This window comes from Boleophthalmus pectinirostris, unplaced genomic scaffold (assembly GCF_026225935.1).
Source record: "Boleophthalmus pectinirostris isolate CB_2022bp ecotype Guang Dong unplaced genomic scaffold, ASM2622593v1 HiC_scaffold_13, whole genome shotgun sequence".
Lineage (NCBI taxonomy): Eukaryota > Metazoa > Chordata > Actinopteri > Gobiiformes > Gobiidae > Boleophthalmus > Boleophthalmus pectinirostris.
The window spans coordinates 20,337,395-20,364,838 of NW_026571036.1; the positions used below are offsets into that span (position 1 = coordinate 20,337,395).

At 39.8% G+C, this 27,444-nt stretch overlaps 5 protein-coding genes across 14 annotated transcripts; 1 reads left to right on the forward strand and 4 right to left on the reverse strand.

Annotated features, from left to right (window-relative positions):
• Positions 1-1,223: 1,223 nt before the first annotated feature.
• LOC110154755 (E3 ubiquitin-protein ligase rnf146-like) lies at positions 1,224-3,625 on the reverse strand. The gene is made up of 2 exons (XM_020918793.2): positions 3,443-3,625; positions 1,224-2,972 (listed from the first exon to the last, which is right to left on the reverse strand). The coding sequence occupies exon 2, from the start codon at positions 2,969-2,971 to the stop codon at positions 1,976-1,978; it is 996 nt and encodes a 331-aa protein (XP_020774452.1). The 5' UTR covers position 2,972; positions 3,443-3,625; the 3' UTR covers positions 1,224-1,975.
• A 151-nt stretch (positions 3,626-3,776) lies between these two features.
• Positions 3,777-6,196, reverse strand: LOC110155254 (R-spondin-3-like). Of its 2 annotated transcripts, none has more exons than XM_020919324.2 (5): positions 5,424-6,196; positions 4,862-5,068; positions 4,591-4,731; positions 4,371-4,517; positions 3,777-4,211 (listed from the first exon to the last, which is right to left on the reverse strand). In XM_020919324.2, exons 1-5 carry the CDS (start codon positions 5,500-5,502, stop codon positions 4,006-4,008), a joined length of 780 nt encoding a protein of 259 aa, XP_020774983.2. In that variant the 5' UTR covers positions 5,503-6,196; the 3' UTR covers positions 3,777-4,005. The 2 variants fall into 2 exon arrangements, with proteins under 2 accessions (XP_020774983.2, XP_055005673.1); XM_055149698.1 differs by having other exon boundaries at positions 4,125-4,211; positions 4,364-4,517.
• Positions 6,197-8,351: 2,155 nt separating this feature from the next.
• cenpw (centromere protein W) lies at positions 8,352-9,033 on the reverse strand. Its single transcript, XM_020921220.2, has 3 exons — positions 8,832-9,033; positions 8,637-8,750; positions 8,352-8,527 (listed from the first exon to the last, which is right to left on the reverse strand). The coding sequence occupies exons 1-3, from the start codon at positions 8,916-8,918 to the stop codon at positions 8,501-8,503; spliced, it is 228 nt and encodes a 75-aa protein (XP_020776879.1). The 5' UTR covers positions 8,919-9,033; the 3' UTR covers positions 8,352-8,500.
• Positions 9,034-9,250: 217 nt separating this feature from the next.
• On the forward strand, positions 9,251-10,732 carry hddc2 (HD domain containing 2). Its single transcript, XM_020917654.2, has 6 exons — positions 9,251-9,347; positions 9,666-9,787; positions 9,865-9,967; positions 10,042-10,110; positions 10,196-10,334; positions 10,407-10,732. Exons 1-6 carry the CDS (start codon positions 9,276-9,278, stop codon positions 10,547-10,549), a joined length of 648 nt encoding a protein of 215 aa, XP_020773313.1. The 5' UTR covers positions 9,251-9,275; the 3' UTR covers positions 10,550-10,732.
• Positions 10,733-10,865: 133 nt separating this feature from the next.
• tpd52l1 (tpd52 like 1) lies at positions 10,866-27,055 on the reverse strand. 9 transcript variants are annotated; one of them, XM_055149212.1, is made up of 9 exons: positions 26,925-27,044; positions 25,485-25,583; positions 24,047-24,178; positions 22,325-22,345; positions 20,077-20,192; positions 19,851-19,999; positions 15,345-15,446; positions 12,721-12,781; positions 11,975-12,114 (listed from the first exon to the last, which is right to left on the reverse strand). In XM_055149212.1, the coding sequence occupies exons 1-9, from the start codon at positions 26,941-26,943 to the stop codon at positions 11,992-11,994; spliced, it is 822 nt and encodes a 273-aa protein (XP_055005187.1). In that variant the 5' UTR covers positions 26,944-27,044; the 3' UTR covers positions 11,975-11,991. The 9 variants fall into 9 exon arrangements, with proteins under 9 accessions (XP_055005186.1, XP_055005194.1, XP_055005188.1 ...); XM_055149211.1 differs by lacking the exon at positions 12,721-12,781 and having other exon boundaries at positions 10,866-12,114; positions 26,925-27,045; XM_055149219.1 differs by lacking the exon at positions 12,721-12,781 and having other exon boundaries at positions 10,866-12,114; positions 25,485-25,578; positions 26,925-27,031.
• Between the last annotated feature and the right edge of the window lie 389 nt (positions 27,056-27,444).

Genomic DNA, 27,444 nt, shown 5'->3' on the forward strand with positions numbered 1-27,444 from the left:
TCCTGTTAAGGTGTTTCATTTTTAACAAAAAAAAAGGTGAGTGAAAAACTGTTGGCTAATGCTAACTAGCTTGTCACTGTAATGTTATATGAGACGCTGTTTAGCAGCCCAAGCTCACCTGTTCTATTTTCAGCCTGCTCTTTATGTTCAGACTGTTAAAATAAAACTCAGATTGAAGTCTAACTTGAGTAACAGAGCTTCAAACAGAGCAGTGCCTAGAGTTAGCTTCACACTCTCAGGGAATATTGATGACATCAGCTGCAAAGTATCAATACATTTAACAAGAAAATTTATTATTGCAAAATAGAACTTGGCATACTCCATGTGATCATAAAGTAAATTCTACATAACCAATGCTAGGAGGACTACACACAAAAAAACATCATATTACTGCTATTAAATCTATTCCAGTGCTTGTTGTTAAGGAAAATGGAGTGTCTGGCCAATAATACAAGCTTCGTTTTCAGCTCCCATTCAGTGTGTGATTTTGTGTGTTGGTTTGGCAGACACTTGAGGCTCAGATGATGACAATGATGACAATGATGACAGCAGAGCTAGATCTATCACGCTCTTCTTTCCCTCTCAACCCTAAACACTGAGGATCAAACAGGAAGTCAGTACCAAGAGCATCCCCTCAGCACCACAACAGACCCAAACCACAAGACTGTAAAAATAACCGCTGTTGCATAGGAGAGATGTGGGAAAGTTGGTAATGCTTGCGATGACAGCAGATAGATCATGGCAAATAAATCTCAGAAGTAATGTGGAAGGACACCCGCATGTGCTCAATGTTATTTTGTCCCATCAACACAACATAGATGACCCCTCAACATCTAGGTTTATAGTTTTCAAAAATTGTCATTGATAGTCACTGACAGGGTTTGTGGCTTGTAGTTGTTTGTATTCTCAACTTGAATACTTGCAACTCAGTATATAATTTGTGTGTTGCCATTACTGTGAGAAGAGAATGTGATTTTAATGATTACTCAAAATTATTGACATCTTGAACAAAAAACAGGGAAATCCTTAATTTTAACTTTGTCATTGTCCACCGTTCCATACTGTGTGAAAGTGTGATTAGACTGTTCAACGGCGCCTCCCTCTGGCCAGCTGCCTGTAGTGTAAAGCAAATTACAAAACAGACCAGTGGATCTCTGCCACTTCTTTTGCCAGTAACTCCTCATTTGTTCTTTAACCCCTCCAACAAGTCCAACTTCAATGCATGATGATAAATAAAACCACTTTAATGATTTGTCAGAAGAGAAGCATCAAATGATTATGTCATTTCACACACAAATAATTTAACACGTTAAGCAAATGATGACAACCTCTGCAAATGTGGAGTGAGAGAAGACAACTCTAAATATGTTTCCATGCCAGGGCTTTGATGGTAGCCTTTTAAAAAGTATGAGAAGAAATAGAGATCTAAATCAGCCTCACTACATTTTAGTCTTTACTTTCCAGTGGTTCTGCCAGTCGCTTTCAGCATAAGCTGTGTGCATGACAACACAATTAGAAGTCAGCTACAAAAACAAGCCTCTTACGAAATCTCTCTTGCCTTTCACATAAATGTTTTACCAAGAGAATCATAAAGGAAAAAGAACCAATCATTATTTCATTTGGTAGCCACTTAACAACAGCTTCATCTGCCAAGTTATGAATGAGCTGAGCCTGCAAAGCAACTGGAAGACAAATGTAAACATTTTGACATTTTCCCTACAACTAACAAAGGGAACTTATACCTCCATAAGAATCTTAAATGAATTAATCATTAATAATTTAAATAATTTTCACATCACATGGGTGAGTCTGATATAGTGCAATATACAATACAGTACATCTAAAAACACACAAAAAGTGAGTGTAGAAGATTAAGAGTTTTGACCACCCCGAGCATAAGAATTAAAGCAGTCATTTCCCATTTAGTGACACAAGCATAAGCCATTGGCAGGTCTGATGTGATGGCTCCTGAGGGTTAGACTTCAGTCACAGTGCATTGTCCGTCAGGGCTGCGTGAGCGCACAGGTGCAGCACTGGGTGGGGCTCCTCTAGGGGGCATCCTGGAGGGCTGGGTCTCACTAAGCGCCCTCTGTGTGTGCCTCCTTTGCCTGAGAGACTGTGCTCTTCCTCTAGCTCTGTCTGCCTCCTCTTCACTGCTGCTGGAGGAGTCGTCCTCTACATCCTCCTCTGGAGAGCTGATCAGGAGTTCGGAGAAAGTCTCTTCTAAAGTAGGTGTCGGAGTATGTATTCTGGTCACAGGACGTCCCAGGAGCGTGGGGGGTCTTACAGGGGGAACAGACGTCATAAAGCGTAAAGCAGCAGGTAAGGGATGGCCTGTTGTGTCTGAGCCATCAGCTAAATGTACTCGTTCATCTGGTGGTGTACTGGGTACAGGCTCAGGGTCTAACCTTAATCCAGCAACCCCCTTTTTAGGAATATCAACACCATCCCTCTTGATCTTGCGCCTACGCCCATGCTCATTGCGGCGGTACTGCACCATGTTCTCCAGATCAGCCACATACAAAAAGCCTGCGATCAGCATCTCTGTGCTGCTTTTGCCTTTGGAGAAGGACTCCTCCAACTCTCGGCTGGTTCTTTCATCGTACTGCCACCAACCATTGCGCCCCTCATAGTACCATGCATAGTCCTTATGAGCACCACCCCCCAGCCCACGGCTCAGTCCTGCCGCTGCAGCCTTGAGCTCCTCAGGGGACAGAAGCACAGGCCTCTCCAGGAAGTCCTCGGGCACCTCCTGACGACAGAGAGCGCAACGCTTACTGTGCCAGGACGCCCCCTTCACGCAAAGGAAACAGAAGACATGACAGCAGGGCAGCTGCACCGGGTGCACACAGCTCTGCAGGCAGATGGCACACTCCGGGTTAGAGCCGGGACCAGGGGACTCCCCGACCTCCTCCTGCAGCTTTGGGGTGAGGCTTTTCAACGGAGAGTCCACCTTTTCAGAGCCTGCCATTCTGTGAAGGCACAAACAAAGCATTAGCCTATTCAGTGCTGACATACAGTTTTGGAAACGCCCACTGAAGTTAAGTATCTAAAAATTCCAAGCGTTTAGCTGACGAATATTACAAACATGACTGCCCATACTTTTTATTCCAGTCCAAAACATACAAATGTCTAAATACAAACCCACGCCGTCTGTTTATGGATGTACAATATTTCCGCTCACACAACAGCTGTGTTAGCATGCTTGTTAAGCCGAAGAAAAGTCAGTGTGTACAAGACGAAGCATTTCTGAAGTACATAGTGAGGCAGTAGACTATGAAATTACAATTACCTTTGCTATATTTAAGATAAGGCTAAAATTAGCTTCGCAAAGCTGACTCGTATTACGGTATAGTCTTGTTAGCTTTCAAACATGCTAACATTAAGCCTAGTCAGTACATAAGCTAATAAACAATAGTAAAATATGACGCAGGTTACTCACTCTAGCTGTGTATCTAATTTGCCTTCAAAGTCGAAGTACAAAGTGCCGTAAAAATGATTTACATTGGGTTCTAAATGAGCGGTTTTGTTCTGTCTAAAGTCTGTGTGCTGACAGCTCCAGTCCGAGCCAAGCCCTGCTTTTACTGCCTGTGGATTGGCCCGGCGTGCGCCCCGTGCGTCTGGAGAGCGTTTACGCAGCGTCAGAAATGGGCTTTTTCTCTGCCAAATTATTTTCTTTTCTGAAATGTATTTGTTGGATTTATGTAAGTATTCATGTATAAATGTAAAATATCTTTATTCATGATAATGCAACCAATATCTTCATTGATTTTTATTGCAATATTTTCATCCTCCCGCGAAACCAAAAATAATTTATGCAAAAAAAGTTGTTTTTGTTTTTTTTTCCCCAAAAGAGACAGTGCTTATAAATCTGGCATACGCCTCTTAATTACAATCATCAAGGCAAACCATTAAAGTAATATTTACAAAGTATAAGTTGTTAAATAATAACAAAAGCACATTTTAAAAGAAAGAGCAACGCACTTAGATCAATATTACCAATAACTATGGCATTACATTTGATATGAAACTCTGTCTCTTTTTAAAAATACATTTTCTGAACTGAAACAACTTTGGACATGGCTTCCTGAAGCGTCTTGGAGGACTCAACACTTGTCTGGTGCGCATCTTCTCTCCCCTTCTGTACATTTTCATGCTGCGTTTGCGAACACATGGGCTCCAGTCTGACCACTCTCCTACCTCACAGTGCACTATGGAAGAGACACTGTGATGATGAGAAAGACACTCACAGGTGGAAAGAGTAAAACATGGTAGAAAAAAGTGAATTGATGGTGTTGGCATCAGTGAATTCACATGTGTTTGATAATGCTATTGAAGGGAAAAATATTGAAATTTAGAATACCTCTCACCTTGCGGGAGGCACTGCATAAGCTGCTCATCAGGCTCGAATCCCTTTGGGCAGGTGAGATAGCACTGGCCTTGAAGAGTGTATAAATCTGCTCTGCAGCTCAGACACATGTTCCTCCGCATGCAGAGCTCACAGCCAGCAGGACACTCTGAAGAACCATACAATATAAATTACATAAAAAACATACATAAATAAATAAATAAATAAATAAATAAATGTACCTATACATTCTCGTAGTTCAGGGTTGGCTGTGAGCCCAAAGGGACAGCTGGGTTGACATTTTCCCCGGAACAGAAAGCGACCCGAGTGACAGCGGGTGCAGAAATTTTCACTGAAGCAGAAGGCACAGTCCTCCTTGCATCCTGCAAAATATGGGTGTAATTATTATTGGCCCATTTTTCAATATTAGGCCTGAGCATCCTTATATTTATCTATTAGGGCTCTCTGATGCTCATTTAACAACTGTTACATGTGCCTAAAATATGTACCCACTTGTGCAAGTGTTGATGTAGGGAGATCGTGTATCATAGTGCCCCCGTGGGCAGGAGGACAGACAAACTCCTCTCTGCCTCATCCCATCCAGCTCCAGGTGAAAGAAGAGGCGAGGTTTACAGGACAGACAGCCATTGAGGGCTGAGCACGTCACACAGCCTGTGGGACACAGCCTACTTGCTGAGGAGCTACTTGTTGTGGAGCTACCTGTAAGAGAGGAAAAGATCCATTAAATATGCAAGCCACCCCAGTACGAAACATATAGCATTTGTCCTTCATGGATTTGGCTGCCTGATATAATAACATTTACCAATTTACTGGCAATTACAGGGCAATCCCCCTAACAGCTAATGATTTCAGTAGTCTGGAACAGTGTACAAAGAGCTGTATGTAATGGAAATCTCTGACCACATTATTTTCTAAAAGTGGAGAGAGCACGCTTATCATCTCCATATGCAGCTTACATGTTCTGTTTACTGCGTTACTATAAAAACACAGCATTGGCTACTACCACATCAAACAAGACTGCTGTAGTAATGTTTTCAATAAATACAGTACTTACGTTTGTAGCGCATTATCATGTCTTGACCCATGGTGAGATTCATCAAGTGCAGAATCCAAATCAGTGATGATATGAGCATTTTCCTTCACCTTAAAACGGCATGGGTCCAGTTTGCAGAATCTTCTTGGATCACATCTCAAGTTCTGTCAGACTGAAAGGGCAGCAGAAATCTCCAAACACATTCAAAGTGACCCTTTTGCAGAGCCGAGCAAGAGCGCCTTTGAGTAAAGTTGAAGGTTCTCTGATGAAAATCCCATGTGCATTCCATGAGATCACTCAAGCCGGCAGAATGCCACCAAGAATGCAAACAGAAGAGAGAGCATCATATGATAGTAGTAGTTGCAAAGCCAGATCAAACATAAGTTTAGGTAAGGTACTGTTCCTTCCTCTGCTTTCCACACACACTCTGGCTACGTCTCTGCTCTTCCCCTCTCTCGACCCTCCTTCTGGCCCATTATGACAACACTTTGTATCTTGCCCAAGACCAAAGTGGAAACCTGCAACTGGATTTGGCGTGGGCTTTCTGTTTACTGGTCAACCAAGAATATAAAATTGTGTTTTTTAGAAATTATACACTAGGAATGTTATGTTAGCGTATGGAAATGCAATTTTCACATTTGAGAATAAAAACACTAATTTGAAAAGTAATTAAAAAAAAAACAAAAAAATCCCACATGAGCAATGTTTTATATTTGCTTAAATTTGAGCCAATAAACCCTCAAGATGAAGTATTTTATTCATTAGACAGGAATCAGGAAATGAAAAAATAACAAGTGCGGTATGATATGACTACCTCCCAACAAGAAATCAAAACTTAGATTCAGCAAGCTCGGGGTAGGTCTGCCTTTCCCACAAAAACACAGAGAGGCGATGAAAAGTCAAGTCCTCCAGTGGATTTGTTATTTGGCATCCCGACGTGTATTATCGCCTGTTTTGGGAACTCTCTGCTTCTTCATCTACTTCTCCAAAACAAACTGTAACTGCGCTGCATTCAGCCTTCCCCTTGTGCCTTCTTTCCCCTAGAGATAACCTCACGATCTTAAATCCATAATTCTGCTTTTTAAAATTTATGACATATATAACACGCACTAAAAACATTAAAGGATTGCAGATTTGCTCCATTCCAAAATTATGTATGTTTTAAAGCTTTGTTGGACTGGCAGAAGATCCTTTCTCTCTAACCAAAACAGTAAGGGGTGACACAATTTTCAACCTGTGCAAGACATGTGCAATTTATTAACAAAACACACACCAAGTTACCATAATAAAATTTGTGCCAAAAAGTGGACCGTCCTTTCTTTGATTCTCAGCTATCTGGAAGCAGGACAGAGGAGATATCAGCAATGAGAATTTACATAGTGGTTGATTTATCTCTGCTAGACAAAGCTAAAAGATGCAGCCAGACAGAGGAGCTGGACAGCGCTACACTGGTGCAAATTGCCAACAGGTGCTCTGACACACACATTGAAACACACAAGGCTACTTCTTAAAGTTTTTTAAAGCGAATGTTGCTCTAATCCCTGTAGAATATGAGCAAACCAAAGAACAGGCAATAAAACAGCACCTCAGGGTACCTTGCATGAACAGCCAGCTGCAGCCAAGCAATATCCATCTATCAATCTGCATGTGGTAGATTTATAGATCGGAGATATTGCTCAAAAAGTGGAAATTGTCAACACGGATGACAAATACGATTAGGAAACATAAAAGTTGTGCATTTTACAGACAACAAAAATGAAAAAGGTGCTGAGGGTTCAAAGATCAAAAGTGTAAGGCGTAGGACCAAGCGTGAGTCCCCCCACACCCCGCCCCAACCTGCCTGTGAACATAAACATGACAAGGCTATGCTCAGTGGGGTGCTAGATCAGATTCTTGAGAAAAATATCCACCAGAGGCCAAAGAACGCTTCAGCTGCCAAAAAATGAAGGAAGGAGGGAGTGAAAGGATGGAGAGAATGAAGTGAAAAAGCCAAGTGAATAGTAAAAAAGAAGGCTAAAAAAGGAGAATATGAACCACATGGTTACGAGAGGGATTGAGAGGACTTGGACTACCAAGTCTCTAAAGTTATGTAATTTATAAGGCTGTAAATATGAACTGGAATAATTGTGAATAATTAATATGCCTAATCTGCAATAATAATCATTAAAACTTTATGTGTTAATACTATAAACCAAACAATGTTGCAAAGACACCTGCATTACAGCAAACAGCTAAAAAGAATAAACACTTAAATTGTATGATTTTTGGTTAATAATCCCTATCTAGAAGTAATTAGACATTATATTCCTCTTAGTCCTTAAAAATTCTGAAAACCCCAATACAAAAAAATAATAGTTTGACAAATTAAATAAAATAATGATCACTGACTTGAGGACAACTAAAATCCCACAGTTTCAATCCTAGTAATTTAGAAAGTAGTTTTAAAATCAGGAATTGTAATATCTGATTTGATAAGTGCAAACAGAACAGAAAAAAATGTGAGAAGGCAAATACTACATAAAAAGCTAGATTTCATAATAGTTACAGGGATTAGTGGTTTCTAGGGCACTGTTTTTTCCCCTTCATTTCTCACTGACAAAAGAGGATGGTAAGACAAATGGTGCAGTGGGGTCTGCAAAGATAAGGGGCAATGAGGATAACATCTCCACACACAGATAATCTACGCAGCATGAAGAATTGTGGAATTTGGAAGGAGGCCGAGGCTACGCTCATCAGAGGTGCTGTGAGGCATGTAACTTAACAGGCTCACCATGACGGACAACAGCAAGAAGGCTTTTAGAAGAATAAGACAGAAATAATGTACTTTTCTTTATATTCTGCATACATTCATATGGTATTACTATCAGCAATCATGATTCTTTTTAATTTGCTATTATAAAGAGTTATACCTGAGAAAAATTATCTGCAATGCAAGACCAGAGCAAAAAGTGTAGTCAAAACAAATAGTTTAATAGAAATAAAGTTGGGCATCTACATTGAAAGGATAAAACCAAAAAGTGAAGTTTATATGAATAGTATGGCAGATAAAAAGAAGTAAAAAATTAAAATAGAAATTAAATGTTGTTTAACTTCGCTCTTCATCCTCTGGCCTTTTTCAGCATTTTCTATAAAAGATACACATAGATAATTGTATTGTTATATTGATATATCCATATTATTAATTCATGTATACGAATGTTTGCAGAAAGGACTGTTATAATGTTTTGGACAGACCTTGGACACTGCTTTCAGGTGCTGAGCTCGGACTGTAGCAGATTTCTCTTCGAAAGCTTTAGCCTTTGCTTCTTCCGCCAATCCGTTCAGGAAAACAAGAGTTAAAAGCTCAATCTAGGGGAAAAAGCACGTTATACAATAAATTCATTTTCATTTCAAACAAACAGGGTAAAATGAATGACAAACTAAATTTACCATCGCCTCCGACGCTGGTCTGATATTTATGCTAGTTGTCGCTTTGCTCTTGATAGTGTTTTTCAATCTAGGAGCCTTTTTCAACATTTTAGCTGCCTGTAAAACCTCTCAACTTTTCCAAAGAGAAAGAAAAAAATGTTTATATTTTTCAAACTCCCGCTTTTCTACTTCCGGGTACACTTCTTCGTGAGGCATTTCGGAATGGTACAAAACGTGACTGCCATCTAGAGGTCAATATAATCAACATTTATAGTCATAATTATGGTATCTAAGAACTAGGATTATATTTATCAACAGTAAAAATAATTTAATGCGAACAATAAAAAATACTCACTTGCAGAAGACTTTGGAGTTGTTTTGCCTTTCTTTGCCTAGGCATTCCTACCCTCTACTGGCTCTCCACTGCCTCTGCGCCACTATTGTTTTTCCGGGTCAAAGAGCAACATGGCAGCCGCCAGTAGCACAAACGGCATGAGAAATATGCTGCAGTTTATGAAGCTTGTTGGGCAGCTGAAAGTAAGAAAACACTAATGATTATTAACTAAAGATTGTGATCTTAAATATGACTTGCTGCATATGCCAGTGCTTTGCACACACTTATTAAACAACAGTAGACGACTGGATACACATGCAGTGGATTCCTTATTTTATTCCAATGCATTAAACAGAAACAACAAACTACCAATTTAGTGCACATATGTCACTCATTTCCGAAATGTAAATGTTAGGCATGTAAATATTGTAATTTATGAAGTTTTATTATAATGAAATCCTTTAGCAAATACATAAGAAATTATTATTCAGTTCAGTGTTATAATAAATGTGTCTTTACAGAGAGTGCCTCGGACAGGCTGGGTCTACAGGAAAGTGAAAGAACCAGAGAGTGTGTCAGATCACATGTACCGCATGGCCATGATGTCTCTGACCATCACTGACCCCACAGTGGACAGGGACAGGTAAAGCACACACTACATAGTACTAATTAGCAGGACTGTATTGTGTTTTATTAATTAATACAATTAACTACAATTAGGTGTATAAAGCTTGCTCTGGTTCATGACATGGCAGAATGCATTGTAGGAGATATTGCTCCCTCAGACAATATCAGTAAAGAAGAAAAACATCGCAGAGAAGAGGTGAATGATGGCCAAATTTTAACAGCCACAAACCAGTGAGCTTTCCCAAGACTAACAATATTTCTTCCCCTCAGGAAGCAATGAGGCATTTATCAGGTCTTTTGCCAAATGGACTGAGGCAAGAGATCTATGCACTGTGGGAGGTATAACATTTTACCTTGCTGTTGTACATGCATGTTTCAATGGAAACATGTCTTTGTACCTTAAGCTCACATGTTTCTACTGTAGGAGTATGAGACCCAGAGCAGTGCAGAGGCTCGGTTGGTCAAACAGTTTGATCTCCTGGAGATGATCCTTCAGGCCCACGAATACGAGCAGGAGGAGGCAGCACCCGGACGACTGCAGGAGTTCTTTGATTCCACCAATGGTAAATATCTGATATATTATGTACTAAATATGTTCACCTACATTGTTACTAACACTGCTTTTCTGTGCTTAGGTCGTTTTCTCCATCCAGAGGTTGTGGAGTTTATCAAATGTCTAAATGAGGAGCGAGATTCTCATGTGACCAGTGGTGGTGAATCACACTCTCAGACAACAGGTCAGAGTGCGAATACAGACAGTACATCACAAGCCTCATGAAAGTGAACTGTAGCTGGATAAGGACACATATACCTCTGTGGGGGCTGCTCATACCTCGGACATTTTGATATCAAATCTTATGTAACTGTGACAGAGCTACATATTATATAATAATTAGTGATTCAGTGTAAACAACATCAGTCACTCTAGTGACTGGTTTGTTATTACTGTATAAAGCGTTTTCTTTTTTTTATTAAAGGTTGTATTGCTTCAGTTACAGTAACATCAGGTCGACTAACAAACATTAAGCACTCAACAGCAGGCATTGGCATCAAAGGGTCAAACTGTGATTAAAAAAGAAAAAGTTTGTCAAAACTGAATGTCAACATGAATTTTAATAAACACTTGAATAAAATATGAGGTGATCTTAGTCACCCTTCACATCACAACAAAAAAGAAATGGTTAACATATGAAAGACAACATGATAACCAGTAACAGATGCATCTATTGAACTGTGCTAACTTTGATGGCAATGCCGCCAAGCAGTTTAAAATTCATTATCATGGAGCTGTCCTCATGAACCAAGATCATTTACATGTACTTGTTACATTAAAGTCTTGGGTCAGATTACAGCTGCAGTACAAGTAATGGGTGTATCATTTACACTTACATTGATCCATTTTTCAATGAACCATTTGTTAAAATGAATGTTTTCATACATTTTATAATAGACAACACAAAAGACATAAAGCCATCATTGCAAATGCACAGGGTCATTGTCACTGCAATGTTGTATAGTAATGTACAACAGTAAAAGTAATGTACTCGTGTGTGATGCTGCTCATCAACACTGTGATGATGGGAATAGATAATCCCTTGGACTGCTGCATTTACAGCATAGTACAGTTAATTTAGTCGTGAAATGCAATGAAAATGTTTTTTTTCTTCACAAAACAGGTTTGGATAATAATAATTTAGCAGAATACATCAGCCATAGTCCATATAAAGTAAGCTTGTAATAGTAGTTTTAGTAAAAAGGTTAACAGCAGTTTGGATTGATGTGCTGAGCCCTGTCATACAGACTATCTGCATCTCAAATGCTGCTTCTCACATCTGCATTCATTTACATAAAAAGGGATTATTAGGCATCTCTGATGCAATACAGCTCTGTGTTTTAAATTATGACCTCAGGATTGTTGTAACCTGAACGGTTATCTTATAGAAGACAAAATTACAACCATCTGATTTGCTTTATGTTTATAGTTGGCTATATGTGCTGTAATGTAGCTTGGAGACCACTAGGGGGTACATAGGGATGATACTGATTAAGACCATTCAGTCCACATTCATATTAAACCTCCTTTAACATTTAAGTAGTGCTGTTATTTTTGGTCCAGACATTAAATTGCATAATAAGTGAATTTCTTGATGACATTTAAAGGCTTCTAACACTGAAGAACAGTTCAGTCTCGGGTCAAAGTGCTGCTCTGTAGCAGTGGCTCTAGCAGGATCCCTCGGGTGCAGGCGTGATGCTGTTAGTGGGCGTGTCCTGGTTACTGGCGTTTGCTGCAGATGACAGAACATCTTCAAAACTGCCTCCAGATCCTGTCCCTCCAACCTTTGTCTAAAAGAACAGACATATCATTTTCAACATTCATTCAGTATCATCTTTTTTTTTTAAGTTAAGACAATGTGTAAAATGCTAAGGAGACTAGAAAGTGATGCTTTTACATTTTTCCATAACTATTATGTTTTTATTATAGAAACAAGTCAAACATGTTTAATTGTACAACAGATATTTCTGATTCAAGCAGTTATTTATGTTGCAAAAATAGTCTGTTACTGTAAAAATGATGTATAATGCATCCTTAACTAATAAGAATAAAAGCCCACTGATACTCTCCCACACTGCCAACTGATCAAATTAAAATGAACATTGTTGATCACTATTTCTGTATTTGTCTACATTTGCACAGTGTCCAAGACCTTTATGATAAGAGGTTGTATGAATAACCTTGATGCAAGAACTACTGCAAGGGCTAGTTTTTGTGTTTTAAGTTAACAAGTGGTGACCTTTTAATATTATGTGAACTAAACAGAGCAACTTGCATTATAAACAATAATTACACAGAAACTGTTGTATTGTACTTGCTTTGCACATCTGTAACAACAGTCTAAGCTAATGATATCCATCTCTTCTTTACATCATTGGTTTTGTGTGTATCATTACCTTGATACTGGACACTGTGGTCTCAACTTTCTCCTCAAAGGATTTGAAACTGGGAGAGTTCCTGTGAACAGTGAATCACATACAGTCAGCTCTAGACTAAAATATATTAAATCCATACTTTCTCTGCCTTGTACTGGATGGTCTTCAATCACTGTTAAGGAGACTATCTAAAAGATATAGAAGTATGGAGTGGTTACCTCATAGTGGGCATGCTCATAGACTGTTTGATATTGTAGCTGTCCCGAGAGCATAAGGAAGAGCAGTTCACAGTTAGCAAAAGACATAGACAAACAATGTAGGCAAATAAGGAAACCACTGTATTTTATCTGTATTTTACTATGTTTCGAATACTGATACAGAAATATATGCTATTCGACAATATGAAGTACTGTAGTGTACTGTAGTATTCAACAGGCTGAAGATGGCGGGAAATATCAATATTAAATAGCTGCAGTTGAACTGAAAAAAATATTATATATATATATATATATATATATATATATATATATATATATATATATATATATATATACACACAAATAAATGCAAACCCCCCCCCAAAATAATCAATTTGTCAAAGCCAATATAGCCATGATGAAGATGAATACTATTCATGACTCAAAATTATAATGATATTAAGGGCATCATGAGTCTGAAATTCCAATACAGTTTGATATTCAGATTCACTATTTACTTTTATTATTTATTTATTTTTTGTTCTATAAACATGTTTACCATGATGAAGAGGAACATTTCATATTGAAATGCTTCTTTTCCACTTTCCCATGACATATTAAGACAATTTGATATACGTGAAACTATTTGATTCAAGGCGTTGGCAGCACAGTCATCTGACCGACTGCTCAGTACTGTACACAGGCCTGTCAGCTGATGTTAGCCGCTGTAAACTGGAGTCTGTGCAGTTAAGTTAGTTACACTGGGCACTATCAGTTAAGTTAGTTACACTGGGCAGCTGGGTGGGCCTTACCCTATAGATGCAGACCTTAGCAAGCATGGGGGAGACAGAGCAGAACAAAAATCAGGACAAAAAATATATATATATACGCCTGTCACGATAATTACTTAATTGTTCAATGTATGTTAGACAGAAGGTCAGTATTTATTGTGGGTATTTTTTCTTTGTACTAATTCAACGATTAGATTTGAGCTGTAGAAAGATGAATAAATATCATCTGCAACTCATTACAGATACAAATTAACTACTAAAGTGTTTCATTCTGCTGTTTATTTATTATCGTGACAGGCCTAAATAAATAAATAAACACATTTTCCAAAACATGAAAGCTGAGAAGTTGTGGTGTTTCAGTTATTAAACTTCACAGCAAGACAAACCATCAAACTATAATAATAGTCACTTAAAAAAAAACAACTGTAAGTACTCATTAAACATTGTATGGGCTCTTCTGTACATGTTATTTACTTGTTCAGCTCTTTGGGGGCATTGAAACAAAACTTTTTAAAGCTTCATTTAGTTCAAATGGTAAGTTAAGTAGTTTTGAATAAGTGCTTCCATTCGCTGTACTGTAAGGTCTTCAATGTCACTCCTCCAAATTGAGTCTTCAGTGGAAATAAAATACCTAAACAGGCCTAACCTCCTTGTCAAAGCCTGATCTCATCAGATCTCAGAAACTAAGCAGGGCTCGGCCTGGTTAGTACTTACTTGGAAGACCGCTGGGAATTCTAGGTGCCACAGTGGGGTGCCAGTGACAAAAACAGACCAAGACACTTCACCCACATTGCCTAGTATGAAAGTTCCATGTGTGTTGGTGATGGTCACAGGGGACGATGGCGCAGATTGGCAACGTCACTTCCATCAGTCTACCCCAGGGCAGCTGTGGCTACAATAGTAACTTATCACCATCAGGTATGGAGTGAATGAATGATGCACCAAATTGTAAAGCAACGTTGGGCATTTGGAAAAGTGATATATAGGACTAATGCATAATAATTATTATCATTATTAAAAACCCACACTGCAACTCAAACAATTCAAACATGCTCTAACTCAGCATCATACCAGAACATACCTCCGAGGGAAGATCAACTCAAGTCCAACCAAGCTGAAATAAATAACCATCATCTTCATATAGAGCATTGACAAACACGAACCATAACCATGGGTGATATTTTAAAATCTCTTAGTAAAATGTCTAGACGAAGATGTAAAAGTCAGTATCCACTTGTGCATACTTGTTTGTCATCTGCAGCACTAATGGCCCCTTTTGCAGCCGCTGAACAAAGCCAACACAAGACTCATTCTTCACGACGCACTCCAGTGAACAAAGAGAGGAGTGACAGAGAAAGAAGTCAGAGCCCAGAGAGAAAGAGGGAGCAGCAGAGAGAAAGACGGACTTTTCACTACCAAAGAAGCAGCTTAATGCAGTCTTATATAACAGAAGTTTTACCCATAAGTTAGGAGAAAAGGGAGAGAAGAGGACGAAGAAAGTTTAACATTTAAGTGGGGTCCTTACATACTACAGAGATACAGGGAATGAGAGTAATTCATAAGAACAAGAACCAATCATACAAAGATAATTACTGTATTCCCAGTAACACTGCATATCCCACTGGTTAAGTTAATTAAGAATTGTTAATATGATTACCTCATATCTCCAAGTTTCCTAGAAAGGGCAGTGCCGAGGTTGCTGAAGGCTGCTGTAGTCTTCTGTCCAGCTGTAGACAGTGTCTCTGAAGTTTTCTTATACCTGTTTCAACATATTGAGATATTGTTATAACCAAATATCTTGTAAAACTTTGGACAATTTGACTTTAAGTGTATACTGTGAACGAGCATGTGCAGGTCTAGTTCTGGCAATTCAGGGGGGCAGACTGAAAATGTTAGTGGGAAAACTTTAAGGTAGATGTGAATTGCTGTATTTGGTAGGAAGTATGATTGTATGCTAAATTTTAACTTTGCACTAGAGCCTAGAAGTACAATAGTACAATAGAACAATAACATAACATAACATAATAAAATGATGCATTTTAATAAGCTTCTCTAAAATGGAATTTGTATTACATTAGTAAAGGTCCTATATTAGGCAAAATGGATTCTTTAATTTAAGTTATATTGTTTGTTACTCTGTCAGATGGACTTTCAACTCGCACCTCCGGGAGAACTTCTCCCGGATTCCGGGGGAGGCTGGAGATATGGAGTCCGAGTGGGCTTCATTCTCGGCCTCTATTGTCGATGCGGCTGCTCGTAGCTGTGGGCGTAAGGTCTGTGGTGCCTGTCGCGGCGGCAATCCCCGAACACGGTGGTGGACACCGGAAGTAAGGGATGCTGTCAAGCTGAAGAAGGAGTCCTATCGGGCCTTGCTGGCTCGGGGGACTCCTGAAGCAGCTGACGGGTACCGGCGGGCCAAGCGTGCTGCAGCCCGTGTGGTCGCGGAGGCAAAAACTCGGAGCTGGGAGGAGTTCGGGGAGGCCATGGAGAAGGACTATCGGACGGCCTCAAAGAGATTCTGGCAAACCGTCTGGCACCTCAGGAGGGGGAAGCAGTTCTTCGCCAACACTGTTTACAGTGCGGGGGGAGAGCTGCAGACCTCGATTGGGGACATTGTCCGGAGGTGGAAGGAATACTTTGAGGATCTCCTCAATCCCACCGTCACGTCTTCAGAGGAGGAGGCCGAGGCTGGGTACTCGGAGGTGGACTCATCATCACCCTGGCTGAAGTCACTGAGGTGGTTGGAAAGCTCCTTGGTGGCAAGGCTCCGGGCTTGGATGAGATCCGCCCTGAGTACCTTAAGTCTCTGGATGTTGTGGGGCTGTCTTGGCTGACACGCCTCTTCAACATCGCGTGGCGGTCGGGGACAGTACCTCTGGACTGGCAAACCGGGGTGGTGGTCCCTCTGTATAAGAAGGGGGACCGGAGAGTGTGTTCCAACTATAGGGGGATCACACTCCTCAGCCTTCCCGGTAAGGTCTATGCCAGGGTACTGGAGAGGAGAATCCAGCCGATAGTCGAACCTCGGATCCAGGAAGAGCAGTGTGGTTTTCATCCTGGCCGTGGAACACTGGACCAGCTCTACACTCCGGTCTGGTTTGGGGACCACAGGATCTCATCTCTGCTGTTTGCAGACGATGTTGTCCTGTTGGCTTCATCGAACCAGGATCTGCAATGTGCACTGGGGCGGTTTGCAGCCGAGTGTGAAGCGGCTGGGATGAAGATCAGCTCTTCTAAGTCTGAGGCCATGGTTCTCGACCGGAAAAAGGTGGCTTGCCCTCTCCGAGTGGGTGGAGAGTCCCTGCCTCAAGTGGAGGAGTTCAAGTATCTCGGGGTCTTGTTCACGAGTGAGGGGAGGACGGAACGTGAGATTGACAGGCGGATTGGTGCAGCTTCGGCAGTGATGCGGTCGCTGTATCGGACCGTTGTGGTGAAGAGGGAGCTGAGCCGAAAGGCGAAACTCTCGATTTACCGGTCAGTCTTCGTTCCTACTCTCACCTATGGTCATGAGCTCTGGGTAGTGACCGAAAGGACAAGATCGCGGATACAAGCGCTCAAAATGAGTTTCCTTCGCAGGGTGGCTGGGCGCTCCCCCTTAGAGATAGGGTGAGAAGCTCAGTCACACGGGAGGAGCTCGGAGTAGAGCCACTGCTCCTCCACGTCGAGAGGAGCCAGTTGAGGTGGCTCGGGCATCTGTTCCGGATGCCTCCTGGGCGCCTCCCTCGGGAGGTGTTCCGGGCATGTCCCGCCGGGAGGAGGCCACGGGGAAGACCCAGGACACGCTGGAGGGACTATGTCTCTCGGCTGGCCTGGGAACGCCTCGGGGTGCCCCTGGAGGAGCTGGAGGACGTGTCTGGGGTGAAGGAAGTCTGGGAGTCCCTGCTTAGGCTGCTGCCCCCGCGACCCGGCCCCGGATAAGCGGACGAAAATGGATGGATGGATGTTTGTTACCCCATAAAAAGCATGCCCAGAGAGTTTCATTCACACGTTTGTCTATAGTTGTCTCTTAAAAGATTACGGGCCTCTTATTGTTTTGCATGTTTTTATACTGTTTGTTTGTGTTTTTGCTCACACAAATGTGTAAAAAATATCTATATATTATAAGTCTGTCTACATCTCCAAGGCTCAAAATGCCCTGTACCACCTTGTGAAGTCAGGTAGTGATAGTTTTCAAACAGCTCCCTTTTACCTTTTGTTCTGTTACCTTATGTCAATTATTTGCCATGATTAAGAATAAATGTGATTTTATTATTATTATCAAAAAAGGGGAATTGTTATGGAATATGTACAGTACATGTGTGAAACATAATCCATATAGTTCAGTTTTACCATATGTGTAAATTTTTCTACAACGACCTGTATTTTAACTCTTGTGCACTGATGTTGCTGACTCATACTGCTAATCCTATAAAATAAGATATAATGTTCCGCTTAAACTGGTCACATCTGGTTTGGTTATCTTATGTATTTAACCAGAGTATAAATGGGGTGTCCTCATTGCATTGACAGAAAGTATACTGACTGATATAAGGATGGTTAGGTTTTATAGCTGTGCACAGTTATACATGAATTCACCTAGGAATACTACAACTATTACTACTGATTTATTTTTGCCTGAAATCATCCAATTGATTCTAGTGAAGGTGTATGGGGCAGAGCACTTCCTGTATTACTACATGACATCACAAGGTGGAAAAGGGTTTTTTCCTTTTCAGGGAAGAACTTACGAACCTAAATATACAGTGTTTGGTGTTAAACATGTATAAGTAAAACAAAATAAAACTCCTGGTATGTTTTTGATGATGAAACAACATTATAAGAGATATCAGAAAATAGCATAATATAGACCCTTTAATACAGTAAGTGCTAAAATACCTAAAATGAAAATAACTCAACATTTCAATTGACTGATTACATTTTTGTTCCAGTCTACTTATTTTCTCCATACAGGATACAGGAATCTCCGTAGCTCTGAGCAGTGTTACAGCTCACCCTTAAGACTTGGGCCTAGTTCATTATAGATGAGAACAGCGTGTGTGTAAAGGGAGCTCCAGGTTGAGGTGTAATTGGATAAGAAGAGAGGCCACAGGAGAGGCTCTGCTTGCTCCTCTGTTTTTGGCGGCTGGGTAAAAGCTCAAAGCTGATCATCAATTAGTGAATCTCAATTTGATGAAAGAGGAGTGATCCGTGTACAACAGCTAAACTACACTTTTGACATCTTTTTGGGCTGAATATGAACTAGCAGCCTGGCCAACGAAACCCAGGGGAGTAATTATCAGTGTGCAGAGGTCATGCAGAGGGGAGCCATTTGATTTGCTCATAATCATGTTTGTGATGTCTGCTTTTGTGCGTACGACCAAGATTATAAATCAGAGCCGCGCTTTGCAGTTCTGCCCAGAGGAAAATGTTCTTCCAATTGGATTTTATCACGTCTGCGTTGGCTATAGTGAGATGATTTTCGTTTAGAGAATTAAGACCCATTTTAGTGGTCAGTTTGAGATGTCCTGTATTTACTAGAGGCGGTGCAGTGTTGACATAAAACAGATGAACGGTTTGGTTTGAGTTACTAGAACTATGGATGGGTCAAGAGCTTGTTTTTGTCTTAAATTCTGATTTTGCACACATAGTTGTAGTTACAAAAAATCAGTGCAAGTACTGAAACTAGATACTCATTTGATCAAGTATCCATCACATAAACAGAATACAAATTTGACCTTTCCTGAACAGTTTTAGTATTAGTAGCACAAAGAAATCATAGACTGTATAAGCCGCTGTGTTCCAAATAGAAAGTCAGCATGGGGGCACTTCCCACTCTGGGACCAATTGACTTAACATTGAAAAATTGTTGTCCCTCTCTCAGTAATGCTCTACATAATCCTGGTGTTTATATATTGAGCTATTTTGTTCATTAATAAATTCCTATTCCTAATATGTAACTCAGCTCCAAATTTGCTCCTATAACTACCTTCATTTAACTGGAGCTGAACACTATGGGCAATATCATACTCCCTTAGTCCACTTCTTTATACATTCTATGGTATCACGCCTACCTCTTAGTATCAAAATCAAATTTGGATCTTAGTATCCTGACAACATTACATCAAAATATCATCTTGTGGGAATCATGTCTGATTTATCCCATAGTTACCATCAAAGCACTTACGCTGTGGAGTTGGTCATATCCTGCCATCCACGACTGAAATTGTTCCGTAGTTCGCTCAAAGGAGTCAGACCCAGTTTGTCTTTCAGCTCTGCATGTTGCTTTTCTTTAGATGATAAAACCTGCTTTAGTGTGCTGATCTCCTCTTCTAACTGCAGGACAAAAGCAGTGGTTATCTGATGTTTCAGATAGCAGAGATAATTAGAACACTTGAGTGTGTGCAGTAAACCTTGGTTAGCTCCTGCTGTATCTCCTCTCTCTCCTCCTCTGTCATGGTGGAGTTGCTCAGGTTGATTTCTGAAGCCAGATCTTCATCTGCTTCTTGCAGAGGCTGAGAGTCCAGACCTACATCAGACCAGACAATATACTGTAAGCAGAAGTCCTCTTAGTGGTCGTAATGTTACGTCATATATAATACTATGAAACCAAAACAGACCAACTTTGCTATCAGAATCACCAATACAATAAATAGCTGTATACAGTTATCTAGACCAGTTTTTAAGTCTCTATAGTGTCTCATCCTCAGCGTAATGGTCCTTATTGACCAGTTTTCTGTCTCATTTCTGTCTCATTCTACTCTTCACTTTCCACTCCTCCATTTTTTACAACCCCTGTTATCTAATTACTTTCTTAACAAAAATGCCATTACCCAATTGACAGATTTATTTTCTTATTTCAAGATAATTCATCTTAAAACTGAAAATTGTATAAGAAGTCAACATAACCTAGACATAGTCATAAACACTCAACTCCCGATTAAAGGTCCTATATTAAGCAAAATGGACTTCAGACAAGTTATAATGTTGTTACCTCATCAAAAACATTCCTGGATTTGTGTTTTGTTTCATTCACACCTTTGATTGATCCTGCATTATTAGTTTGTCTACATCTCCAAAGCTCAGAATGCTCTGTTCCACCTTGAGATGTCATGAAGTTGTACTTTTCAAGTTAACAGCTACCTTCTACCTTTTGTTCAGTAGAGATTGGAAATTCCAGGACTAAAATTATTCAAATGATTCTAGTGAAGGTGTATGGAGTTTAAAAACACATTGGAGCACTTCCTGTATTACCACATGGCATCACAAGGTGGAACAGAGTTTTTTCAGTTTGAGAGAAGAACTCATATTAAATATGCAATGTTTAACAAGGGGAACCAGAACACAACTCTGGGCATGTTTTTGATAAGGAAACAACATTGTAGCACAAATCAGAAATAGCATGATATAGGCCCTTTAATATGTGAACCCTTATTAGTGATCCCTTTTATTTACCTTAACTGTGAGGTGTATTTGACATTCACAGTAACTGTTTCTTTATTTTAGATTAGATGATGTTATTTTCCTACAACCTTTCCTCCAGTTTATCAGATCAACCTTGAGCTGAGTGGATGTCTAAATACTGCATTAGCCTCGTCTCCCTGCCACAGCCTGGGAATCAGACAGTCTGCCAGTACCTTTATGATGGTCCAAAGGTTATGTAATGTACGCCTGCAGTGTGGAGGGTGCTAATCTGGATTACCATTGGATTATAAGGTCCTGCTCAATGACACACAAACGTACAAGACAATATGCTCCTTCTGAGACTTTTACTGTGCGAGGTTGGACTGGATTACTGGATTCTCTTATAGTTGATGGCCATGCTTAGTTCTGTACTGACTCAACACAAAAATAAAATTAATACATAAAATGAAAACACATAGGTCAGTTAGCATTTATTGTGGGTACTTTTTCTAGTGGTGACTGTAGTTGTAATTTTTCTGTTTTGCCTCAAGACTAAATAACTATGACTTACAATAGATTCAAGCTTACTGTGTGTTTTATTTACTACTTATTTATTGTGACCATATTGCACATGTAGGGGTTATGGAATAATCTTGCTGTAGGATTATTGTGTCATTGGAGTAAATTAGTTTCAGTATTATCACACTTCAAAATGTATTATCGTGACAGGCCTACATGTACACACAGCCAGTGTAAAAAAAGACTGATTCTCAGCTCTGACAAATTGCTGAATGTCTCCCCTTGCTCTTCACATTCTCATTTTACATTGCTTACTGTCTTAACCAATAAATTAAAAAAAACAATAATTTACTGAAGACATCTTAACAATAAAAGTATCTTCAACCTGGAAATTACAATTGAGATCAGAAGAACACTGTTTAGTTAGATATGCCAACTCAAAATAATCAATGATCAAGATGAAGCTGAATGTACAACACAAAGGTAGATAAAAGAAAGCTAAACGCCACCAGAAGACAGCAGTTTAGGCAATACAAGATGAAATATGTCAAATGAATAGAGCTATGCAGTACATAGTTAACAGCAGTTAGCATAGTAAAGTATTCCCTTTAATGACCACATCCGGCAAAAGGCAAGAGTGATGAATGAAGGAAGTATTGGAAAGGTAAATATGCACTAACAGTTATACTACTGTGTGCCAGCATGGAATGTAAATTCTATGGGTCATCAAGGACATACCTGCGCTTAGATGTCCTCTGTCTTCACATAGAGCAGAATGAGACAAAATCAGGTTAGTTCAAGTCAATATGTGGTTTAACCTTTTCTACACCACACCATGCAGGCTGGACTCACAAGAACAGCAGTGTAATAATCAGGCATGCATGAGAACTAAAGCAGGAACTACTTCTCACATCACATGGTGTTAGGGAAATACAGCACTTTCATTGTTAGGAGGAGTAGACAGTTTCCCATTTTGAAGTTAAATGGCTTACAGTTGAGCAGTATATCTTATACATTATTATTATTTTATCCAGAAAACCTGCAAGTGCTAAAATGTGACTTCATAGTTGAGTTTCATCATTTGCACAATTCGAATAGATTGTAAAATTAATCTTAAACTGTGTAACTTTTCTTGTGGAGGGTCCGTCACCTTCTCCTTTCCATGGAGATACTGCCTGGAATGTTTCACAGTATGGCATTACACTTATTTATATCTACAGAGACAGCAGTTGACCCCACAACTTACATGTCAGTTCTGTGGAGAGGCAAGCCCACTCACAGTAAGAATGCAAGTTTTTAAATCAATAAAAACACATGTTATTGAGTAAATGCAAAATGGATATGTTTAATGCCATACTGGAACTTTCTAGACAAAACAACATCTCCATGGAGACATACAAGCAGCGGTCCCTCCACCTGAAAAGTTACACAGTAGATAAAAGTTCATAAATATGACTTTGAAGTAAGAACTGGATAACAAGACTGGCCAAACAACCAAAAAGAATCAAAATTATTAAATAAAATAAATACAAAATTGTAAGGTCAAAACTGGATTGAACTGCACAATTGATATCTTGTCTCATCCTGTGAAAATGATGTCTTAACTGGTCAAAAGTTTTGGATTTTAATTTTTTTAAATTTCTTTTACACACTATAGCCTTGTTTGTTACACTGCAAGATTCTGTTCTTTCCGCACAGATTTTAGAATGAGTATGGCAATAATAGATTTGATGTAGTTATTATATTCTTACATGTACTTCTGTATATAGGCTACTGTTGGTCACATGACGCACATTAACAGAGCGTCCAGTGTGCAGATAAGATATGACTAACAGTTCATCATAACTGTCTTTTCAGAGCTCTGAGATGTTTTTTATATGAAGCATGGGGCTGTGGGAGAGGAGATAACTGATTTAATGGAGTTAATGGAGTTGCTTCTACTTTAGCATTACTAAAGACACGCAAGGAACACGAAGGTACAGGACAAGGTTATGGTGGCTAAAGTCTAACATGGACTCAGTGTGGAAAGTTCAAAAATACCAAGCTACATAAGTAATCCAAAACCATCGGTGTAAGGTATGAAGAATTTAAAGGAGAGGTAAAACTTAACATTATATTGACCTTAATAGAACAATGGTATAGGGACAGAATAGTAATGTAATATAGTAACGTAATATGGTTGATTTACAGTTTACTCATAAACTCTCAAAGGGTTCATGATGAAATGATACACATTATGCCAAATTAGATTTAACAAATTATCATAACATGTTATATCTTTCAAGTGGTTCTCCTTTAAACACATCTGTAAGCTTGGTAAAAATCTGGTCTACATTTTTAACTGTACACAACTAGAATCTCCTCTATAGGCTAAAAGTTTATGTCCTACCAGTTTATTATGGAGTAGTTGTTAAAGGTTTGACTACATTGGCTCTAACTGTCCCCTTTGTCCCTGTTCACCTGGGCTGTCCAGTTGCATGTCCCAGGTGTAGGACATGTCCCAGTGCTGTGGTGTCTGTCCCCAAAGTGGCCCCTCTGCACCTGCCTCTGTCCACAGATCCCCATTGGGACCCACCTCCTTCTGATTTACTCCTGAGCAAAGCCATAGTTATAACACATGCTTACTGTCAGACAAGCAGCCTTTAAGGTTTAAAGTTCACTATGTCACTTTTTCAGATGTTCAGATGTTGTCACTTGACTGGAATATTCCTCACTGTTGCATTAAACTGGTAGGAGATCTTGCATGTATTCAACTAAAACAGACATAGATAAATTGAAGTCAATTTAATGCCATGCTGTGAAAAGTAATAACATCTCAACAGAGACAAGCAGGTGCCAGTGGTGTGGCGTCCCTCCACCAGAAAAGTTACATAATGTACCTTTAAGAAAGATGGCTACATATGTAAGAGACGTTGATTCAGATGGGCACTGAGCAAATTGACAAAGCATTATGTCATCAATGAAGCATGGGTTCAGGTTAGTTGGTTTAGTCAGAGCAATAACAGGACATTGTCATAGGCCTTGTCAGCAATACAAACATTAGATGTGCAAATAAATCAGTTATAGACTTTAACATCAGGCGCCCTTCCTGATGCAAGTTCTCTTTTAATTTGGACTTACGCTGTTGTAGGTTCTTGAGTGTCAATATATAACTACAGTATTTTTAAGATATATTTAATTATCATATTTAAGCAAAACTATGTGTCTTTCCTGATATGCACACCTCCAGATTCAATTACCCACAATGCAAAGCAATGCTGAAGCCCACTCACTTCACTCTTCACAGCACACAGCTCCCCATAGTTCCCCAAATCTACTCTGCCTCTGCAGGACGTCCCACAGGTGAGGGGGCCTCCCCACACAGGCTTACTTTGATCCTTCATTTGGAGAAACACATTCACACTTTATGAGTTTTTTTTTAAGTTTTTTCAGGGGTTTAGAAAGCTGGAAAGATTTTGGAGAATCTGTGAACTACTCCCTAACTCATGACTCCAGTCCAAATGTTCCATAAGTACTAATTTACAAATTACATACTGTCTACGTACTGACCCTACATGCCTGACCTCAAATACAAATGTACAATTTATATAAAAACTTTTTAGTGAATTTGCTACTTTTTCACATTTACTTTGCTAGACTGAAATGATGGAGCTTTTCTCACTACTGAGGCACTGAGTTCAGTGATGTGAAGCTTTGGAGGAGAACTTATTTTTGACCTTTCCTCCACCTCAATTTTACAACATTATCACTGAAAATGTGAGAATCTACAACAGCAAATATTATAAAAAATGGGTGCTTTGACATCCCCTTTTGTCACCAGTGAGACTGTCCTGTGCAGTGGTGAGTAGATAGATGGAAAGAGTAGATTTGGTTCATTTCTCCTTTGGTCCAGCCTTACCCTGTGGTCCCTCGTGTGGGTTGGAGTTCACCCATTCTCCGTCGGGACCCATGCTAGCCCAGTCCAGCACGGCTTCACTCAGGACACTGGAGTACTGCTCTGAAGTGAAGCAAACACACCACTACTACCCAATCCTGATACACACACAGTTCTTTCAGTGGCCGTTTCATCTGACTATGCACTTTTAAGGAACAGGATATCTGACGTCTGACCCACAGTGGCCTGGCAGATGAACCAGAACCACAGCATTCCTGTTTTTCAAAAAGCTTATCAAGAATCCTCTCGCTAACTTAACTTTTGAAACAATGAGTCCAGTAATGCCAAAGGTATGGATCACCGAGCACTTTGAGGTTGTTTGTAGTGAAATACCATTACACCATCCTGTGCTATTTTAGGAAAAGGACAAAGACACCACTGTTGACAACATACACACAGTCTCATCTACATGTACTCATGTGCAGGCTGTAGTCCATACACTTTATACACAAAGAAAACACAGCATTTTTTATTAAAGGTAAAATAGACTTGAGTGCATACTTGTAATAACTTCAGTATAAGTATAGCCTATATGCATCAAAGCGCCTCTTCTAGTGTCCAGTCCTGGAATACCTCAGGTCACAAGATTCCCATTTGGCCTGTGGTCATGTGGCCATACTAAATCGGAGCCCCAGGGATGGTCATATGGTTGCAAAATCAATTGAGGCTAACCCAAGGGCCAGGACTGTATAATAACTCCCCTTACATAAAGTCATAAACATTAGCCTAAAAATGTCTTCTATATTGCCTTCATCTCATAATATGCATTTTAGGCATTGGTGGTCATACTCCTAGCTCATCTGAATCCACACTATATCTGTAACAGTTATCGCCTCTTCCATGCGTCACTGGCTTCTTGTTAACTATTTAACAGGTGCGCAGTGAAACCAGACCAGGAATGCAAATTAAGGCTCTCATCCACCTATGTAAACATGTTTATCTTTGCTATACAGTCAACATAGGGATTCACGTTACAACATGTCATTGCACTCTTTCTGGGAGTTGGTTATAAGCTTTGTAGGTTTTTAACTTTTAAATTGGTCAGTACATTGTACCCAGTGCGCAGGGGGACCTCAAGTTTCCATGTTGTTGTGCTGCAGAAAGCATGATACAGTTATAAGCTGAGTAGAGGCACGTTTCTTTTACAGCTCGAATTAGAATTGATAACAAATACAAGTAATACACATAAAGTAGAAATATAATGCAGCTACCGTTGTGCAGGCATGCGAAGCGCACACTATACGGCTCAACTTATTTCCCCAAATCAACACTGGCTTTGCGGTCAGTAGCTTATACACAGTTCAGCTGCAGTTAGAACAAGTAGCCCAAGGCACCTGCAAACTTATAACACGCACTGCTGTAAATCTGTAATAAACACATTTCCGTTATCTGATAATAACTCACCTTGTTGTCGGGTTTCCATCGGCGTAGGCCAGGTGCGTCTCTCGGGACAGCCAAGGTGGATGACACGCGCCGCACCGGCAGTCGGCTCGCTCCGGGTGTACTCGGGTTTCTTCGGATGTCACGCGCTAAGTCAGTTCAAAGGGCGGGGCTTCCGGCATTGACCAATCAGTGGTTTTACCGTAATTTATTAACGCGCCCCTGGATGCTTTCTCTATGCGTGCAATAATAAACCAGTTAAGCCTACAGTAATTGAAATAAAACAAGCATTTTTCTTCATTACATTTAATAATAAATCATATAGTCATAACCACATTTTAATGGCAATTAATGTCCCTAGTTAAATACAAAGGATAGGTGCTTTTCTCGAGTTAATATCTAATGTCTTCTAAATATGCCTTGCTTTCCGTTTTCTGTTTCAATGGAAAAGAAAACCAATTATTGTGCAATTATGACATCTGCTGACAAACTGCAGAAGTCACAGTTAGAGTTTATTTTAAACAGAATGGCAACATCTGGGTTA

Coding starts and splice junctions, on each gene's coding strand:
- tpd52l1 (XM_055149211.1), bottom strand. Junction 24,179..25,484: donor CCCACACGAGGGACCACAGG/GTAAGGCTGGAC, acceptor GGCTTTGCTCAG/GAGTAAATCAGAAGGAGGTG. Junction 15,447..19,850: donor GATATGACCAACTCCACAGC/GTAAGTGCTTTG, acceptor ATGTTGAAACAG/GTATAAGAAAACTTCAGAGA.
- LOC110155254 (XM_020919324.2), bottom strand. CDS start 5,502: ATGCTCATATCATCACTGATTTGGATTCTGCACTTGATGAATCTCACC. Junction 5,069..5,423: donor CATGATAATGCGCTACAAAC/GTAAGTACTGTA, acceptor CCTCTCTTACAG/GTAGCTCCACAACAAGTAGC. Junction 4,518..4,590: donor TGAACTACGAGAATGTATAG/GTACATTTATTT, acceptor ATGGTTCTTCAG/AGTGTCCTGCTGGCTGTGAG.
- LOC110154755 (XM_020918793.2), bottom strand. CDS start 2,971: ATGGCAGGCTCTGAAAAGGTGGACTCTCCGTTGAAAAGCCTCACCCCA.
- hddc2 (XM_020917654.2), top strand. CDS start 9,276: ATGGCAGCCGCCAGTAGCACAAACGGCATGAGAAATATGCTGCAGTTT. Junction 9,788..9,864: donor CCCACAGTGGACAGGGACAG/GTAAAGCACACA, acceptor AACTACAATTAG/GTGTATAAAGCTTGCTCTGG. Junction 9,968..10,041: donor AAAAACATCGCAGAGAAGAG/GTGAATGATGGC, acceptor TCTTCCCCTCAG/GAAGCAATGAGGCATTTATC.
- cenpw (XM_020921220.2), bottom strand. CDS start 8,918: ATGTTGAAAAAGGCTCCTAGATTGAAAAACACTATCAAGAGCAAAGCG. Junction 8,751..8,831: donor GACCAGCGTCGGAGGCGATG/GTAAATTTAGTT, acceptor TTTTTCCCCTAG/ATTGAGCTTTTAACTCTTGT. Junction 8,528..8,636: donor ACCTGAAAGCAGTGTCCAAG/GTCTGTCCAAAA, acceptor TATCTTTTATAG/AAAATGCTGAAAAAGGCCAG.